This window comes from Lepisosteus oculatus, chromosome 1 (genome assembly GCF_040954835.1).
Source record: "Lepisosteus oculatus isolate fLepOcu1 chromosome 1, fLepOcu1.hap2, whole genome shotgun sequence".
Classification (NCBI taxonomy): Eukaryota; Metazoa; Chordata; class Actinopteri; order Semionotiformes; family Lepisosteidae; genus Lepisosteus; species Lepisosteus oculatus.
In genome coordinates, this window is record NC_090696.1 from 2,777,969 (window position 1) to 2,798,272 (window position 20,304).

The 20,304-nt window shown below is 46.9% G+C and overlaps 1 protein-coding gene across 1 annotated transcript in view; it reads right to left on the minus strand.

The window, feature by feature from the left end:
* The window catches only part of hspa12b (heat shock protein 12B), a 36,109-nt gene that overhangs the window by 11,259 nt on the left and 4,546 nt on the right, over positions 1-20,304 (minus strand). Inside the window, exons 2-9 of the mRNA XM_015343865.2 lie at positions 16,487-16,540; positions 14,346-14,443; positions 13,150-13,274; positions 12,689-12,875; positions 10,490-10,594; positions 7,980-8,096; positions 5,532-5,709; positions 1,606-1,692 (exon numbers count right to left, since the gene is read on the minus strand). Of these exons, the coding sequence (XP_015199351.2) occupies positions 1,606-1,692; positions 5,532-5,709; positions 7,980-8,096; positions 10,490-10,594; positions 12,689-12,875; positions 13,150-13,274; positions 14,346-14,443; positions 16,487-16,529 (940 nt within the window). The 5' untranslated portion in view covers positions 16,530-16,540. The remainder of the gene's footprint in view (positions 1-1,605; positions 1,693-5,531; positions 5,710-7,979; positions 8,097-10,489; positions 10,595-12,688; positions 12,876-13,149; positions 13,275-14,345; positions 14,444-16,486; positions 16,541-20,304) is intronic.

The following is a 20,304-nucleotide window of genomic DNA, read 5'->3' on the forward strand; positions in this document are numbered from 1 at the left end:
GAGGCCCCCAGACCCGCCCCTTCTGTGAGCCTGAAACAAGGGGGAAACACATCTGCAGCACGAGCTGGCGAACTGTGTGTTTCGCAAAAGAAAGAACATAATCAAGAACATAATGTCTGGACGTTCTTGTGTGACTGTGAAACCGACTCGTGATAAGAGTCAAACACAACCTTCAACCCAACCTGAGCAGCCTGCTAAGTCATGACATCGCACTCTTGCCAATCCTTCCCAAAATACAACTCCACCTGCATCTCCTCATATTGAGAAGTTTGTAAACCCCCCCAAAAAAGATTTAAGAGTTCTGGAGACATTTTAGTGTTGTACAAAATTGCTATGCCTCCTTACCATAAAGTTGCTTTTTGTGCTGCAATTCATGCAAATCCCTATTGGTCCACCATTGCAGCTCCTGCTCCTTCTGTCACTGTATCTTCAAAGCCCCCTGCCCAGCCCTCAGGGACACTCACAGCCTGCACAGCAGCTTAGAAACACTCCACGCATTTCCGTCACACTGACAGTGTCCCGGACAGCTGCTGTATTCATTCTTACACTCCAGCACAAGAACACAGAAGCTGTGAACAAGTCTGGACCATTGGCAGTGCACACAGTTTTACACTCTGCTGTAGAAACTGTTTATAGACCAGTTGGTTTAAGCTTTATTACGTGTTTGGTTTTGGTAACTATAATTGGGACTGCACTACAGGATCATCTGTCAGGCGACACACGAACCTCCAACAGACTGGTCAGTAATGGTTAGAAACAGACCGTATGATATGGTACATGGTAGATGTGCATCACATTTCATTCGATTTTTATTCTTAGACATTTTCAAACTGCATTTTGCTGAGGGGTGGTGGTTTGAGATGTGGGAAATACATGTTGAATGTGGGGTATTATTTAAAGGGTGACAATAGCAGGCTGCTCCACAACCCTCCTCGGTCTCTAGGCATCACAGTGTGAAGGCTGGCTTCCACTCTGATTGTGGGCTGGTCTCAGAGCTACACAAAAGCCTGCAGGCAGGATGTGACTGTTTTCTTTCTGAGCCGGGGGGAGGGGGGCTAGGAGGACTCAGTGAGAGCAGGAAACATCTGGAGCTGGAAGCAGAGGTGTCCAGATCGGGGTCCTCCGACGAGCCCCCTCACCCCAGCCCCACACAGCCCGCCTGCAGGGTGAAGACACTTGCATCTTCTGGAGTTTGCAAACGTTTTTCCTTCAAAAGGATTTTGTGTAATACATATTCTAACCATTCCTTAATTTTATGCAGCACTTTTCATCCCACAGCATCACAGTATAGGTACAGTATAGGTCAGGACACAGGGGGTAATGCTGCTGTTTGCTGTCTGCTGTGAGCTCTGTATTTGTAACGTCACCGTGTAAATGTGCTGCAGGGAATCCAGGTCATCTAGTTTAGACATAGACCAAAGGGACCCAGTTTCAGGGCTCAAGAGTTGAGGTCCAGTTATTTTTATGTGTCTTTTAATAGGCTTGCAAGCTTAAGACCTGGGAGGATTGCTGGCCTTTTAAGCAAGGCGATTAAACAACACACTGAGAGCGCGGTTCTCGATGACAGCCAGCCCTTGGGCACTGGAAGGAGGGGGCGTGGCCTACCTGTCTGCATCTCCGCCCACAGCTCCCCCGTCCCGCTCTCCACCACGAAGGTGCGGCTGTGTCTGGCCCTGCGGAGCTGCTCACGTGCTGAGGAGACACAAGGGGGCGCCATTACTGCACGCTCACACCGCACACACCTCCTCAATCCTCCCAGTTGAAACGCTCTCCTCGAGCCTCCAGAGCTGTGATAGTAACAGCACACCTCTTCAGCCTGTACATCACACACCTGGAATAACAGCTTCTCTTGAGAGATTTCAGGGGAGGTGGAAGGCAGGGTTAGACCAAAGGAGTTAAGGTTTCTTTAATGTTCTAATCAGGACTGCAAGATCAATTGAGATGTCTGGGTGGGGAGCTGTGCCGCTGTGCCGCTGTGCACGGTCTGCAAAGGAACACGTCAAGACCATCAAGGTAGAAAGAAGAACGAGAAACTGAGTTTTTCTGAAGAAAGCATAACAGCAAAAGTGTTGTGTTACTTTTAACCAGGAACTAACCTTTACTTGCTCCATTGTTAAATCATGACTGTTTGTTCATGAAATCATAACTATCTTATAGTAGTAACTGGAAGTATTGCTTTAAATTAGAAGCTGGGTTACTGAGTGTAAAAGCCTTGGAGTTTCCATTTGATCTCATAACAAGTCCTGTGGTGAAATTACCAGACACAATTCCACCGTTTTACACCAGAGCACAAGTGCGACCTTTAGCCAAAGAAAACAGTCCTTGGAACATGCCACTCTGACTGTCAGATGATATAATTCGAATTCCATTCCCAAAGTGTTTATAAATGTAGACATGTTGACCAAATTAAAAGAGTGATAACAACCAAGTAATGGACATTCCAGTCCCATATATCTAAGACAATAAGGCCTTACAGAAAACATATATGTATTCGGCGGGGCATCTGGAAGTAATTTACGTTACTAATTCGTTTTTTAAAAGAGAAGGTTGTTACAGAGAAATCACTGCAGTTCACATGCTTGACTGACAAGAGCCCAGAGGTCATTCGCGCACATGTGGGCACATTGATGAGAAAGGTTAAGGTGCTCTAAATTTAGCAACAACTCCAGCTACACTGGAATAATAATAACAAGGACCTGCTGTTAACAAAGACAGTGACCTTGACAGTCAGAAAACCTCAACAAAGAAAGTTTTTAGCAATTGGGGATTGATTTAAAATATGAGATACAGTAGGACTTTGCTGGTGATCTTGAGAAAGGCACAGCCTTACACTGAACCTAACAAACATTCTCAGGGCCGCGTAGAGAGAGAACATAAGACAGGTACAAATGAGAGGCCCATCTAGCCTGTTTGGTAGTTAGTAACTAATTGATCTTAGGATCTCATCCAACCTAGCCCTAAGGAAGGCAGGCTATCATCTTTGACTATAAGACTTGGTAGCTTATTTCATGCTCCTGAAACCCTTCATGTGAAAAAGTGTTTTACTGTTCATCCTGAATAAATCCTCTTGGATGACATAGTTAGTGTCTTTGAGAATTTCTAATACTTGGATCAGATAATCTCTGATCAAGACTAAAAACCTGTCTGTGAATAAAAAGCTGAGTGTCACATACTAAGACTTTCTTCAGGAGACAGATTTTTGAAGAGATGATGTTTAGTATGCCCCATGAAAAGATTGTAATAAGATATAGCAATACATCCCACAGATATGGAAGACATTGAAAACGCACTCGGTCCATTGTGTCTTTGTGAGATCGGCTATAATCCCCACACAAATGCAAATACAGAGTACTAACACAAATGTGGAAAAACGCTGGCCGTGACTTTGTCCTTTGAAAGATATTTGGAGACTCATTTGCATATTTGTAAATCTTCTGAAAATGATTTGCAAAATGTTAATAAAGTCCACTAGTGAAGTGGTACTAGAGCCCTTTGGAAACCAAGACCGACTATGATGCCATCAGTCTGGGTTCTTGTGGTGGTGGAGCCGAGTTTAACTGTGACCCTCTCAAAGGGGCAGTGCCATCCTCTGCTCTCCTCTGCTATTTCAGTGGTTGCCCAGATCCACACAGCTCCGTCTCACCACTCCAGCACAGACCACCACTGTATCCAGGAAAACCAGCCTGAAAATAGATGGAATTTCCTGCTCAAATATTTATTTTTGTATAATTTTCCATGGTCTGTGCAGTTGTGGTTGAGAATCCTTATTGTAAGCTAAACAGGCTCTGAACAGAGTGTGGGGGTCCATTGCAAGGGTATTGTGGGATATAAATTAGTGTTGCACACAGCTCTTTCACACAAATGCATGAAGCATTCCATATCTGTAACATCTGTAGGTGTTGAGTTAATTATATACTCTTTGGCAACACTGTAAGTCATCGGTCATGCCAATAAAGCTTGTGAAATTGAATCGAATATGCTTATTCTTGGGGCTGAGGGAAGTCATTTAAAATGTGCAACATCAGTGCACTTCTGTGGTTCTGTTTGTCAGGCTCTAGGTGCTTCTTTCGGGAGAGAATGTGTTAAACGCTCAGCATATGAAATAATTACACAACTGCAAAGAAATTCAATTTCACATTTAAGTGTGGGATGAAACAATGAGAAACCAGGGATCAAATAAACCATTATAACTGAAAATAGAAGCAATCCATCTTCTGGGGACACCCACTCGACTGCCTGCTCTAGATGTTTAACATCAGTGATGAACTAGCCAAGCCGGTTCTAAAACACAGAACATATGGGACCTGTTAGCTTTACGACAGTTTTAATTTCCTTGTGAGAACAATCCGACCCCAGTCTGCACACCCCCTTCAGCTTGCTTGAAGAAACCACTCTCCCTAATTGTGATGAAAGTATTTTTCAGTTACTTTCCAACTAGAACAGAAAGGTTTAGATTTTCTTTTCTCTTGAGAGTTTAGCATTTCACTGAATTTAATAAAACTAGGAGACGAATGCATCTGATTGAAATGTTTGTGTTGTCCGCTCTCATACATCAGGGCAATGGAGAAATCATAATTAAATCCTTTAAATGCTCACATTTTCTTACAGGAGTCACAGCTACAACTTTATCAGCTGGTGGAAAAGAACTTGTAAATTGTTCAGTATTCAGACGTGTTGTACCGGCAACAGGTTGAGAGAGCTGAGGAGAAACACCTCAGGGCAAGAGACATTTGTCTGGTTGCACTGAAATACTTATTTTATGTTTGTAACACTTTTCACCCCCTGGAGGGAACCCACATCATCCTCACTCGACCCGGCTGGGTGAAGCACAGTGGCCGTCTGCTCCAGCAGTGCTGCAGCACTCATTCCTGTGCAGCTGATACAGTATAAGAGATGCGCAGTAAAATGACTTCACAGCCACAGCTGAGCATCTCTGAGGAGACCTGATGACACCAAAAACCCCTGGAGAACTCTGCTCCAGCAGCACCCACCTGGACTAAAGCCCTGTGTCACTGTGGCAGCTGTGGACAATGTGCTTGGCAGCGAGCTCTCGGGGGTCATGATGATGCGTTGTGACATCAGAGGAGTGCTTACACCGCGCTGCGGCCCCTGTCACCCCAGCTCATGGGAAGAGCTCTGCGCTCTTGGGTGTCTTTGAATCACTTGCTATTTCTGCCCCGGGGTGACCTGCCAGGCCGCGCAGTAGCAGACGCTGAAAACTCGTGGGAGCTACTTTTCTTCCGCAGTCAATAAAGTAAACAATTAAATTAGCCACGTGATTTAAACCTGAGTTGGAATGAATGTTTTAAACATGGACTAGCCACTGCCTCTGCCTTGATTTCCTCCTGAAGTCATGTTAAACACTAGGTGGATCGCGCCTCAGAAGAGGGGTGCTGGCTCTGCTCTGGAAACAGTGGATCTCCTGAGTCCTCTTGTACGTTAGGGTGTGAGTCTGTGTGGTAAAAAGCCTGTTGTTTAATGGGTGTATATGCAGAGTGGAGCTGCTCGCAGGACTGTGTTCACAGTCTTACCCTGTCTGAAGGTGGAATCAAATAGGCGAGACCCATCGGGCTCCAAGCCGTTGGCCATTGGTCGGCTGCTCAGGTCAATGACCTGATGGAGACGGAGCTTCCTGCAGTATATAGAGGCGGCCTCGGGTTCGAGCGCAATGAGGAGCTGCTCTGGGGCCTCTGGGGAGACCAGGCCAGCCTGTGAAGACAAGCACCAGGTCACACACCACACCCATGTCCAAAAACACACAGGGACCTCCTATGTCAAGCACAAAAGTGCCAGATCTCAGATCTGGAAAGGACTCCTGAACCTTGCTGTGGAAACCTAAGAAAGTAAGAGAGGTTACAAACGAGAGGAGGCTATCCGGTAGCAAGCAGTTCATTAATCCCAGGATCTCATCCTGCTGTTTCATGAAGGAATCCAAGGTGTCAGCTTTAACAACGTGGCTGGGAAGCTTGTTCTACACTCTCACCACCCTCGGTTAACCGAACTTCCACAGTTCTCCTCACTTCTTTCGGGATCGATTGGTTAAAAGCCACAGTAAAACAACGGGGCATCAGCAGTCTGACCTCCTCAAGAGGAAAGCAGACTGGTGGCGAATGTGCTCCGGTCACTTTCCTCCCACTGGTGGACACAGGGGCGGCTCAGGCACTGGAAATGGCCTGAAGTGATCTCCACCTGGCCATGACGGGCCCCTCTGCTCAGCTGCTCAGCACAGAGCCCTGGGTGTGGTGAAGCAAACTTCATCCCACTTAACACTTTGGAAAAAAGACAAAACAGGGAAGGGCCTAAGGAGCACTGCCTTACTAAAACAAACAGCCTGGGCTTAGAGGTACCACAGCAGTCACAGAACACCTTGAGCAGGATCTGCTTGCAGCGGCTTGGCTTGGTGCACTATGCAGGGCCTGATGTAGACTGTCCTGCAGATGGCCAAAACATATACAAGGAACTGTGGGAAACTGTCCAGTTCCATTTTTTAAATAATATTCGCCCTAATAGAGGAAGTTTGTAACATTTTTCTTTTTTAAAGAAAATGAATGGAGCAGAAAGGAAGAGAGCTGCCGGAGTGCAGCGGGGTGGAGCCCAGTGTGAGCAGGGCGCTGCAGGGCGGGGGCCGTGTTTTCCTCTCCTGCAGTCTGGCAGGAGCGGTTTCCTCTGTTTGTGTGCCGATCTCGCTACGCACCCTCACATTGTTCAGCGCCTTGACACCAGCCGGGAGGAAATCCCGCCCAGGGGCACGGTCGCCGGACGGCCCGTCCATCTTCCTGCCTGGCAGGCCTGGTCTGGGCTAGCGTGGAGGAGGGAGGGACAGGCTTGTGGAGTGCAACCTGGCACAAAGCAAGCTCTGCACTGTGCGCTGGTCCCAGACACACGCTTCAGCGACGCCAGAAGAGCCAGCCACGGGCTTCAGACCACATTCAGACACAGTCACGGCCTGTAGAAATGACCCATACTGGTTTTTGCCAAATCCGCTCATCCAGCAGTGTTCCCACAATTCTGTGCTGCCCCCCTCCAGGACTCTACAGCCACACAGCAGGCGTATTGTTACAGCACCTCCTCGGCTGCTGGAGCCGCCCAGCCAGCAGGAAGGCATCATTTAGGGCATCGCAGGGACGCCAAAGGGGCTGGAAAGCTCAGGAAAAGAGGGCAGAACCGTGCGTCTTCAGAATAACACTTATACAGTAGCTTCAGTCTGGCTTTGGACATGTGAGGTGCACCTGTATTCAAGACTCAAAGGGAAACTTATGATTTAAACAAGCACTGTAGCCAGTGAAAAGACAGGTCACGGAATGAGATGTTCACCAAGAGACCACTAGCACAATTGTTTATTATTATAGTGTATTATTATTGTGTGTCAGATATCAGGTGTGGTGGGGGAGCATTCAGCACCTTTTGCTTAAAAGATCTGAACTGAACCCTTTGAGGTTTTCTAAGTCTGTGCAATTTCTCCAGGTCTCTAAGCAAAAATGAAACTGAGGAATTATGCTTTTATGAGTTCAAATTGCTCTTCGTTATTAAAGAAGATTGATATTTTAATATGTAAATTTAATAAACAAACTTTTTAGCTTGTTTGAGCATTTGGGTCATTAACTTGTGAAGTACTTGCAATCTGAAACTCCCTTCACAAAAACTACGCAAAATCGGGCAGGTTTTATAAGGGATAATTCATCCTGCTTTAATTTTGTGGCTCTTACTTACAAGGTAACAGAAGATCAGACAAATACCACAAAATAGCTCAGTAAAAATAATTTCCACACCCCAGTTCTCTCAACACGTACAGTAGGTGGTTGCAGGAGGGGAACCAAGCTTTCCAGCTACAAACCTTCCAGTACATCCCTCTGCATGGTATTGGCTCGGACAGATCTTAAAATATTTACTTAGGTGCAGCAGCTAAAATGCTGCATCACAAGGAGCTGGGGGCAGAAAACACCTGTGCTAGAATAAACTGTAAAGGGCTCTCCTCTTACCAGGTAGGCTGCCTCTCTCATGAACTGCTTGGCAGGTTGTCTCCATACAGCCGGCACTGTGATGACCCACCTCACGTCTCCTCCCTCCAGCACTGCCGAGGACTGGTCCTTCACCTCCTGATTCACACAGCACACATGTCAGGGGGGCAGGAATAACACCCACGGTTCTGGGCACGCTGAACGGTTTCAAACAGGGGCGAAGGGGTTGCTGCAATATCACTTCTGACTGAGGAGCTGGTTTCAGCACTGCTTTGCTTCTGCATCGTTTTGCAAAAGCAGCAGACAGATCACCAAATGCAGATGAGGATTCTGGAAGGGTCGTGGGAAGCAATTCGCAAAGCCAAAGGGCTGAAGACCATTTCTCATTTCTTCAGTAAGCCTGCAAACCGGGAAACTCAGTGAGACAGCTGCAGCCCTGGCTGGAGAACATTGAGTGGAGGAGGGGAATGGGGAACATCCAAGCACCATGTAGGACGCCAGCAGGGAAGAGGGGGACTGCGGTGCTGGAACTAGCAAGACAAAAACTGTGAGCGAAGAGCCCAGTGCCAAAGCTGAGCCGCAAATTCTGTCCCACACAGGGGGTCCTCCCCTGTACTCTTGTACTGGTGGTTAAGCTGTCTCCTGAGGGACAGCGAGTAGACACAGGGGAAGGGTAGGACACCAGACATACAGCTGGGTAGGACGCCCAGCAGTGAAGAAGGGGGATGGATAACAGACTGGGAAAGGGAACAAGTGGGCGAGAGAGAGTGAAGGAGAGACAGACAGGATCGGTAGAGAGGCGACAGCCCGGTGGCTTTGCCATACAGGTTATTTCCAAAGCATGTGAAGGCCACACTTAACAGAAGTATATTCAAATATCCTCCTTAATCAGCACAATTTGCACAGGTACTTGAAGCTTGAACTTGAACTTGAACTTGAACTTGAGCTTTATTGCCATATGTAACCGGTACTGGTACAATGGAATTCTTACTCACAGAAAGTCTCTCGATTGTAAAACAAGTGTAAAAAACAAGACAAAGTGCAAACAGTGCATCAAGACAATGTACAAACAAACAATAGACAATGTGCAAGTAAACATGTAGACAGTTTGAATGTAAACAATACAGACGTGTAAACAATGACTGGAGATGTGCAATAGATAAGAAATCATAAAGAGGTAGATGGTGATGGTGTAGGTGTGGTCCGAGGGGGTTGGCTAAATGTGTTCGCCAGTCTCACTGCTTGTGGATAGAAGCTATTGAAGAATCTAGTGGTAAGTGTCCGTTTGCTCTTATATCTCTTGCCTGAGGGCAGTGGGGTGAAGACCTCATGCCCGGGGTGGTGACTGTCCTCTGTGATGGCCAGAATTCTACCACGGCAGCGGTCCTCACAGAGCTGTTTAATCACGGTGAGACCGCAGCCGATGATCTTCTGGGCCATATTGACCATTCTCTGCAGTGCCTTTCTTTCTCGCGAAGAGGTGTTGCCATACCACACGGTGATCCCGTTGGTGAGGACGCTCTCGATAGTGCAGCGGTAGAAGTTCACCAACACATGTATTGGCATCCCCCATCGCTTGAGGCACCTCAAGAAATAAAGGCGCTGCTGAGCCTTCTTCATGATAGAGTCAGTGTTCACAGTCCAGGTTAGATCTTTAGAGATGTGAATTCCCAAAAACCTAAAGCTGGTGACTGTTTCCACTTCCGTTCCATCAATACTGAGTGGGCTGTGAGTGTGTGGCCTGTGTCTCCGAAAGTCCACTATTAGCTCTTTCGTTTTCCTTATGTTCAAGTCCAGGTTATTGCTATGACACCACCTAAGCAGCTGTACAACTTCAGCTCATTAAAAGGGACATGAATCTGTCTCTTGTGTAATCAGCCAATGTACCTCGCTGCCTGATTCTGACTACTATCTGGCCAGACACCCGGCTCTGATCACTGTGCTCTCTGCTCTCAGTAAACAGCTGATGCCAATATGGGTTTGAGTAAGGTGACTCGGTACAGGTTATTGAGTTTATTATAATTAAGAGATGATGAACAGAAACTTGAAAAACAGAGAAGCAGACACACTTTTGCACAATGAAAATGCTAACACAGATGTTTTACATCGATACCTCTTTGAGCACTGACATAATGTAATAAATCATCCATAAATTGTTTGAGTGGTATTGTTCCTTAGGATAAGTGAATACTGGGGTCAAGTCATAAAAATGTCAAGTGCTCAAGGTTATTTGAATTGAAGTAGAACTGTTTCTATTCAAGTCTTACTCATCCACTTCACTTCAACACAGACATGTGACGTATTCAGTAAGAAAAACGCTTTCACGTGACGCTTTCACCCACAGGGAAAATTAAGAGGTAGAAGATGTTTTTGCACAAAGTGTCGTCAGAAGGAGCCTCACATGTCTGGAAAGTGAGCTTGCTGCACAAACTGTTTCTCTAATAGTAATCTCTGTTTTCATTGGCCATTGGCCGCAACTAGGTCTGATTTGTAAATGTGCTGAAAAATCACCGGTGCGCACGTGAATTCACCTTGAGTGCATGTTCCCTGAAGAATCGCAGTGCGTGGGCAAACACCTCGATGGCTCTCATCTTCCGTCCGTTCACTGCCTCCAGCTCTGTCTCCAGAGTCAGGTCCTGCACAGAGCACACCGTCAGCCTGTAGCTACTCCTATCCCTGTACACACCGTCAGCCTGTAGCTACTCCTATCCCTGTACACACTGTCAGATTGTAGGCACTCCTGTCCCTGTACACACTGTCAGATTGTAGCTACTCCTGTCCCTGTACGCACTGTCAGATTGTAGCTACTCCTATCCCTGTACACACCGTCAGCCTGTAGCTACTCCTATCCCCGTACACACTGTCAGATTGTAGCTACTCCTGTCCCTGTACACACTGTCAGATTGTAGCTACTCCTGTCCCTGTACACACTGTCAGATTGTAGCTACTCCTGTCCCTGTACACACTGTCAGATTGTAGGCACTCCTGTCCCTGTACACACTGTCAGATTGTAGCTACTGCTGTCCCTGTACACACTGTCAGATTGTAGCTACTTCTGTCCCTGTACACACTGTCAGCCTGTAGCTACTCCTATCCCCGTACACACTGTCAGATTGTAGCTACTCCTGTCCCTGTACACACTGTCAGATTGTAGCTACTCCTGTCCCTGTACACACTGTCAGATTGTAGCTACTCCTGTCCCTGTACACACTGTCAGCCTGTAGCTACTCCTGTCCCTGTACACACTGTCAGCCTGTAGCTACCCCTCTCCCTGTACACACTGTCAGCCTGCAGGTACTCCTGTCCCTGTACACACTGTCAGATTGTAGCTACTCCTGTCCCTGTACACACTGTCAGATTGTAGCTACTCCTGTCCCTGTACACACTGTCAGATTGTAGCTACTCCTGTCCCTGTACACACTGTCAGATTGTAGCTACTCCTGTCCCTGTACACACTGTCAGATTGTAGCTACTTCTGTCCCTGTACACACTGTCAGATTGTAGCTACTCCTCTCCCTGTACACACTGTCAGATTGTAGCTAATCCTCTCCTTGTACACACTGTCAGATTGTAGCTACTCCTGTCCCTGTACACACTGTCAGATTGTAACTACTCCTGTCCCTGTACACACTGTCAGATTGTAGCTACTCCTGTCCCTGTACACACTGTCAGATTGTAGCTACTCCTGTCCCTGTACACACTGTCAGATTGTAACTACTCCTGTCCCTGTACACACTGTCAGATTGTAGCTACTCCTGTCCCTGTACACACTGTCAGATTGTAGCTACTCCTGTCCCTGTACACACTGTCAGATTGTAGCTACTTCTGTCCCTGTACACACTGTCAGATTGTAACTACTCCTGTCCCTGTACACACTGTCAGATTGTAGCTACTCCTCTCCTTGTACACACTGTCAGATTGCATGATGGTTCTCTTGGGGGTTTGAGAAATCCAAGAGGTCTGAATGAGTTTTCAAAATGCCTGAACAAAGCTTTGGAAGCCTGCCTGTGATAAGGCTGACCTCTCTCACTGCCTCTTGCTCGAGCTCTGCAGGCCCAGTTGGATCAGTGGTCGGCTACAGGAAACATCTGCCACAGGCTCTGTACCGGGCCTGCTCTCCAGCATGTCTGCGGCCCTTTTACAGCAGCATAAACACACTTCACTCTACAAGGCCAGCTCCCCCCTTCCTCTAAGATCTGAGCCAGGTCTACACACAAGAACGTCCACAAGACTTTTCCACAACAGGCTGTGGGAGAAAAGGTTTGAATGCTTTCAACAAGAAGATTCTTTCCAGACAGGATGTATAGTAACATAATGAGAGGTTTACTGTTGCTGCAAAATTATTGTAGTTTCTGATATTTGTTGATGGAAGAATAGAAGGAACTGTCTCTTGGCTCCCAATTCCTGAGCATTTATAAAGTTAAATCTGACCCTATTATGAATTTAGTTAATAGAAAAACAGTTCTGATTCTGTAATGTAGGATTTCCGAATGCATTTTGTTTCTTTTTTGTTCTCTCTGCACGGAGATCTGTAGATGGCTTGCTCTGTGGAAGGAGATGACACCTCACCATGTTTTCATCTCAGCTTGTAAGCAACAGATGATTTCTCAATGCAATGGATAGTGTGAGGTACTAAAAATGCAACTCATGCTTTTGATTGCAATACTCCTTAGACTCTGATGTTGATATTTCCCAGTCCTGGCACATTAAGCCTTGTGAGAGCCCCTCACCGTGGTGCTGTGGATCTTCATCTTGAACTTGTCGAAGTACAGCCAGTGCTGGGCCTCCTCGGGGTCCAGGTCGTGGTAGCTATCCCGCGCTGCGAAGCCGAAGCTGTGGAAGCGCTGCTCAGGGGTCAGCAGCAGGCAGGTCGGGCTCTTCTGATTGGCCACGCCAGGGTCACCGCCCTCCCAGCGCCTGGTGAGAGCCGAGGCACAGAGGGAGCCTTGAGAGCTGAACCTATCTCAGTGTCTGCAAGACAGCTCATCGGGCAGGACTGCAGAGTGTTGAACTGTCCCAGTGCAACAAGTGTTTTGTGCACAGCCCCCACAAAAGCCTGAGACAAAATGCTGACCTCCCCCCACAGATTTGGAAATCTGTGCCTCTCCAGGCCAGCAGGGTGAGGATGAGGAGCACACAGCCCGGCAGTGTTAGAATGAGCACTATGGAGCGTGCTGGAAGTGATGCTCACCTCATCATGTGGATGGCCTCGGGGTCGTGGGTGAAGCTGAAGGCGTAGCCGCTGGAGGTGGTGCCGAAATCGATGGCCACCACGACAGAGAAAGGCCGAACGCATCTGGGCCGCAGGACTGTCCTCTGCAGACGGGGAGCGAGAGAGGCGGTGTGAAACAAGAGAGGAGAAGGAGGGATACGAGAAGCAGGTGGGTGGGTGCAGAACTCGTGAGAAGGGTGATGAGCCATGTGGGAACTTGAGATTTAAACCAGAGAGTGTCTATCATGGCCTGTTCTGCTTGAAGGCTGCAGGAAGGCTCTGTCTGCCTAAGGGAAACACAGTACGTTTAGCCAGACATGCAAGGAAAGCTAATGTCCCATTTTGCAGGTGATGGTTTGGTCTATGAGTTGAGCTCTTTATTTGACTTAACCTGCCCAGGAGCATAGTCCTGCTCATACTTCAAGGAACAGGCCTTCATCAGTGTTCGGGCTGGGTGTTGCTTCAGTGCTTTTTAAACATCCTGGTGTAAACATCATCAGCCAAGAGAGCACATTTCTGAAGCAGTTTCTTCCACAGGTCTTAGACTCTCTGAGAGAACTGAGATCTGAATCTACAATTAAACAACAACCAGGTTCCATAAGCACCTGAGTCTGGTATTCATTAGCAGAGCACGAGCTTTTTAAACCCCATCTGAAAGATGTCCACCCAACCAGTTTTGATTTGTGCTGATTTGCAAATATATACAGCCCCATGTTGTTTAGACTGTAGTCAGTGCAGTATCACCGGCACACTTCTGAAACAGCCCGAAGCAGACAGGACCCAGGGCACAGTAGACACATGATACATTCCTTGGGGAACTACGTATTCATGTTTCTGATCTTGGGTGTTTCAAGGGTTTCCTACTCTAGCAGGGTCTAGGTGTTTAGTGAAAAGTGATTCTGTGAGGCCGTGAGGTCCTGGAGGAATCAGGACTCTCTTCTGCAGCGCCTTCTCTTGTGACAGCATTACACATTGGAAACATTTAACTGTTGGGACCGGCCTGTAAACCTGGACAAGTACATCATTTTTATCATGAATAAATGTCACTTTTATTATTATTATTCATCTACAATTGTTGCCAGTCTCTGTAATGGGCCATTTTGTCTCTCCAGTCCTGGGGTCCCAAGACAAATCCCCTGGGGTCCCCCAGGAAAAGCACACTCGGCTGGTCTTACCGGAGAAGGGGAGGGGGTGAGGGGCGCGATGCTGCAGCTGTCTCCAAGGGAGGGGGAGCAGGGGGGTGATGGGGTCACCAGTCGCTCTCCTCCAGCACCTGAAACACAAGACGACACCAGCCCAGTTTGCAGAACATCATCATAGTCAGTTCTGTTTAGTCAATTTTGGGGGGTAAGAGATTTTACACTTTTTTGACATAACTACCTGGACGTAAATATTTACATCTGTTGTCTTGCACAGGGTGCTGATCTGAATGCTGTTTCTGAGACATACGCACATTTCTAATGAATCACTTAACAGTTGTACAAAACTTCAATTAAAAAAAATATGCACTACGAAAATGAATGTGGATGCTGAAATATTCTTAACTCTGTTCAATATGTTCTTAGGTTTCCAGTGTCAATGTGCCTTCACAGGAGTACAGTATAGACAGTATGGTAACAATTCCAAGCAACTCTTGTATTAGGAGAGATTATTGATCTCACTACAGACCCCAGCGGATATAGGTCAGGTGTCAATAACTCCAGCTCAAAAAGTCCAGTTGCTATTTTAAAGCCAACAAAGGGGTTAAACTGACTCAGCTGAGGAAAGTGTTGACTGAGCTAGATAAGGGTGGATCAGCCAGGAAGGGTGCTCTCCCACACTGCAGCCTGAGCTCAGTAATGCAGGCATGGCCAGTACAGGTCTGGGCTGCACGATCAGCTGAGTGCATCTGAGATTCCTGATGGGCAGTGCACACCTGGACAAGCACCTTGGCATCCATCATGAGGGTAAGAAATACACACCACTCTCCATTCTTCACACTGACACACTCCACTCCCAACTCTTCACACTGACACACTCCCAACTCTTCACACTGACACACTCCACTCCCACCTCTTCACACTGACACACTCCACTCCCAACTCTTCACACTGACACACTCCCAACTCTTCACGCTGACACACTCCACTCCCACCTCTTCACACTGACACACTCCCAACTCTTCACACTGACACACTCCCAACTCTTCACACTGACACACTCCACTCCCAACTCTTCACACTGACACACTCCCAACTCTTCACACTGACACACTCCACTCCCACCTCTTCACACTGACACACTCCACTCCCAACTCTTCACACTGACACACTCCCAACTCTTCACGCTGACACACTCCACTCCCACCTCTTCACACTGACACACTCCACTCCCAACTCTTCACACTGACACACTCCCAACTCTTCACGCTGACACACTCCACTCCCACCTCTTCACACTGACACACTCCACTCCCAACTCTTCACACTGACACACTCCCAACTCTTCACACTGACACACTCCACTCCCAATTCTTCACACTGACACACTCCCAACTCTTCACGCTGACACACTCCACTCCCAACTCTTCACACTGACACACTCCCAACTCTTCACGCTGACACACTCCACTCCCAACTCTTCACACTGACACACTCCCAACTCTTCACACTGACACACTCCACTCCCAACTCTTCACACTGACACACTCCCAACTCTTCACACTGACACACTCCACTCCCAACTCTTCACACTGACACACTCCCAACTCTTCACGCTGACACACTCCACTCCCAACTCTTCACACTGACACACTCCCAACTCTTCACACTGACACACTCCACTCCCAACTCTTCACACTGACACACTCCCAACTCTTCACGCTGACACACTCCACTCCCAACTCTTCACACTGACACACTCCCAACTCTTCACGCTGACACACTCCACTCCCAACTCTTCACACTGACACACTCCCAACTCTTCACACTGACACACTCCACTCCCAACTCTTCACACTGACACACTCCCAACTCTTCACACTGACACACTCCACTCCCAACTCCTCACACTGACACACTCCCAACTCCTCACACTGACACACTCCCAACTCTTCACACTGACACACTCCCACCTCTTCTCACTGACGCTGACACACCCCACTCTCAGTGCACATGACCTTCTAGAACTCTAGCACTTGCTGTTGGCATGACTGGAATGTTTTCTTTAAAAGCATGCACTCCCTAGGGAGTGATAGCGTTGGCATAATCACATATTGACATGGGCTGCTTGTTTGTGCTCCTGTTTCCCACAGGCTGTGTGTGGTGTCCATCCCTACCTTTCTGTAGGCTGCTCATATTGGGCTGCAGGAGAGCTGCCATGGGGCATCTGCCTGAAAAACCAAGCACAGCAGAATGTCATGTTTCTGGTTCACTTGTGCCACTTAGAGAGGTGTGTGAGCCAACTGGAAGCTCTGGGTTTGCTTCCTCTGAGCTGGATCGGTGCAGTGCATCACCTCATTCACAAGGACTTGTATAAATCAGTCAGTGTGTGTTTTCATTTTTATCAGGTGTTGCTTATCAACAAGAGCGTCTTACAACACTTCTTAGCATGAGAGAGAAGGTTACAATTTCAGGTTTGTGGAAAATAGGATGCTAGCAAACTGTTAACACCACACGATTCAATCATCTTTAAAGTTCATGCATTTGAAGGAAGCTTATCTTTCTTCTATTACAGAAACGTTGCTGTCTGTGTCTATTATTCGTCACAAAACCCAAACTCCCGGAGAAGAACAGAGAACGGAGGAAACTCAGGGTGAATGGGATGGAGTGCCTTTCACAAGAGCCGGTGCTGTAGCTGTCCTGTGGAAGGGGAGGGGTTATCCAAAACATCACAGAGGCAACTACTGACAGCCCGTTCTCCAGAGTCATTAAGCGTGAGAATCTGAGAGTAGTCGGGCAGACCCGGAGAAACAAACAGAATTAGTAACAATGACAATAACAATAAGGGTCAGTGTGAAACAACACACAACGCAGGAAATGGAAACAAGCTATCCTATTTACAAACAAGGCCTCAAAGAGGCCTGTTTCCTGACCATCCAGAAAAACCTAGACTACTACCCAATATTCAAAAATCCTATATCCCGCCTAACAGGCCTACAAGAAAGATCAACCTGTACCCTAAAGAAGAACAAAATTCAAACCCAGAGCTAAATCTCTCTTCCTATAAATCCGGTAGCTACAAAGTGAAAGGGAAACCAATCTTCCTATTATGAAAAAGCCAGGAGAGACCATCTTTAACCAAGGGATTCTCTATAAAGGAAATGTCCTAAACAGCAGAATGGCAAGCTCTCTTCACAAGGTTCAGATACAGAACTCAGATCTGGTCTTTGCGTTGATCTTAACAAGGTCCACTTGGCGGGACTCCTATTTCTTTCTCCATGTGTCCTGGGCTGTTGAAAGTATTTACCCAAAACTTAATTAAACCGGACAATTTCTTCGATTGATGTGCGTCAGAACCCCAGCTCAGCAAACACCTCAGTCTGAAAATCCCGAGAGCTGCCCCTCCACAGCCACCCCCCATAGCTGTAACAATGTAATTTCGTATTGAGAATAGTAAGCTATTTAGAATGGCAAAGTAACACAAACGTATGGCCACACCTGAATAACATAAAGGGGACACAAGTCATTGCAAAGCTGAAAAATGTTACTAGAACATCAGGAAACAAAATCTTCCACAACCTTGATGACAAAGGCCTGAACAAGTGTTAGGAGACTTGCTCTCTCTGCTTGCGTTTTCTTTGATCACATGATCTGCTGTCCAGGTGGGCAGTGCTCTCAAACCCAGGTGGCTGAGGTCCCTGCTAAACGCAGGGAGGGCGATGACATCAGCGCTACACCAGCAAAGGCATACCTAATTACATCACTTAACTAATTGCAGATAATCAATGATAATTGATAGCAGTAACAGCAACATTATTATTTCATCAATGGTTTCTTTGCAGTTTGTTCTGCAATTTCCCTCACGGGATCAGTAAAGTATCTATCTATCTAAGCCCAAATGAGACTTCTAGGGAGATTGCTAGCCAGGGATGCAGGGCAGGACTCTCAGCTGAAACTGAGAATCACGGTGTGGCTCAGCATTCACCCCTCCAGCGCCAGGCAGGGCCGGGGTTAAGCATGATTCCCAGACTTATCTTAACTAACAGACAGCCCCGTGCTATCACCCCTGCAAATTACTTCCTGGTCTTATCTGTGACTGTGGAAGCACTGTGAATTCAGAGTCCTCTGGCCTGCTTACATGACAGTAAAGGACATAATCTGGATCATAGACTAAAACAATGTATAAGGGTTCTTAATTGATCATAATTGATCATATGGAGTAAACTGCTTACTGTTTTTTTGTTGTACAATTTCTGTGGTAATCTTCTCCTTAAACTATAGACATCCTGTTTCATGACAACACTTAATCCCAATCTGTGTTTTATAGCACAAAAAGCCGTCCTTCAGTATAACACTTCTCCTCTGTTGCTCGTGTGCAGTTCACCTTCAGTTACTGTGATCTGATTTTCTACAGATTCTGATCTATGCGAATGAAAGGTGCTGAATGACAAGGTTGGTGTCTTTCCCCAAACTGCGCTGTGTTACATACAGTCACAGCTGTTACAACTGTATGAAGCATTAGTGAAGGCTGTGAGTGACTGTTGATACTCAACACACACACACCACATCTTGTAATCCTGTACCTCCTGACTGTTTCTAAGATGTCTGAGACCTTTGCACAGCAGCAAACACTTAGGAAATGTGTGACTCACTCAGCAGCAAAGAAACAGGAAATCAACTGCAAGGCCCTCTTCCCCTTTTTGTCAAATTCTTTGCTTACATTCACTTTTTAGTTTGTCACATTTTGGAACACTTGTCTGTAAAAAATAGAGACCCCTGCCCGCGCTGCAGGTGGCAGAATGTCTTGAAACACACAATAACTTTTCTGAGCTATCTTCTCTCTGCATGTTTTCTTCCTGGCAGCAACAGCAGGGAACCGATGCTGTCTGGTAGAGAGTGTGGGAGAAGCGCAGTGTGGCGGAACATGAAACAGAACATGAGGGGCTTTTTGAAAGTATCCTGGTGGGAATTGTGAGTCTCAGGAATTCAGGAGAAGATGGGAAGTCTCGATTCCCAGAGGTGGGTGGTTGAGTCCCTTTCCCTCAGTTAGGAATGGTAAGCAACGTCCGAGAGAATCAAGATCTGAACTATGGATTGGTATACTGTGATGATGAATTTATCCCCCCATTTCCCAGAGTAAATCTATATACAATATATCCGTCCTTCGGATGAGACGTAAAACCGAGGTCCTGACTCTCTGTGGTCATTAAAAATCCCAGGCCGTTTCTCGAAAAGAGTAGGGGTGTAACCCCGGCATCCTGGCCAAATTTCCCATTGGCCCTTACCAATCATGGCCTCCTAATAATCCCCCTCTATGAACTGGCTTCATTACTCTGTTCTCCTCCCCACTGAGAGCTGGTGTGTGGGGAGAGTACTGGAGCATCATCCAGGTGGGGCTGCACACTGGTGGTGGTGGAGGGGAGTCCCCATTACCTGCAAAGCGCTTTGAGTGGACTGTCCAGAAAAGCGCTAGATAAGTGTAATTATTATTATTATTATTATTATTATTATTATTATTATTATTATTATTATTATTATTATAAGGTGACTCCAAGAAATAGGTGACTGCGTGATGAGAAAATTATGTTGGATCTACTCCAACAAGTACTTTACACCGTGTCCCTGTCAGAATATCCAGGCTTTAGCTGTTTCCCTCCCTATTATAACCAAATCCAAGCACAGAGCTGTGTAGTCAGTGCTGCTGGATTCCACATTTCTCATGCCCACTTAGTGACCTGCAAACTCCCTCCCAGGGCTGGCAGGCTTGATTCAGAGTGAAGTCACACATCCGAACATGCGAAAGCTGTGCTCCTGTCATTCTCCAGGAAAGGCTAAAGTGAACAGTAAGCAGCAGACTATCTCCCAGGCTTGCAGGAGGACACCAGTCCTCCGGAGTCTACATGAACAGACCAGGAACCGGACAGTTATGCCTCCAATAGTCAGCTCCATATAGACGCAGCACCACTGGGGAATCCGAATGACTGGAACATGGAAA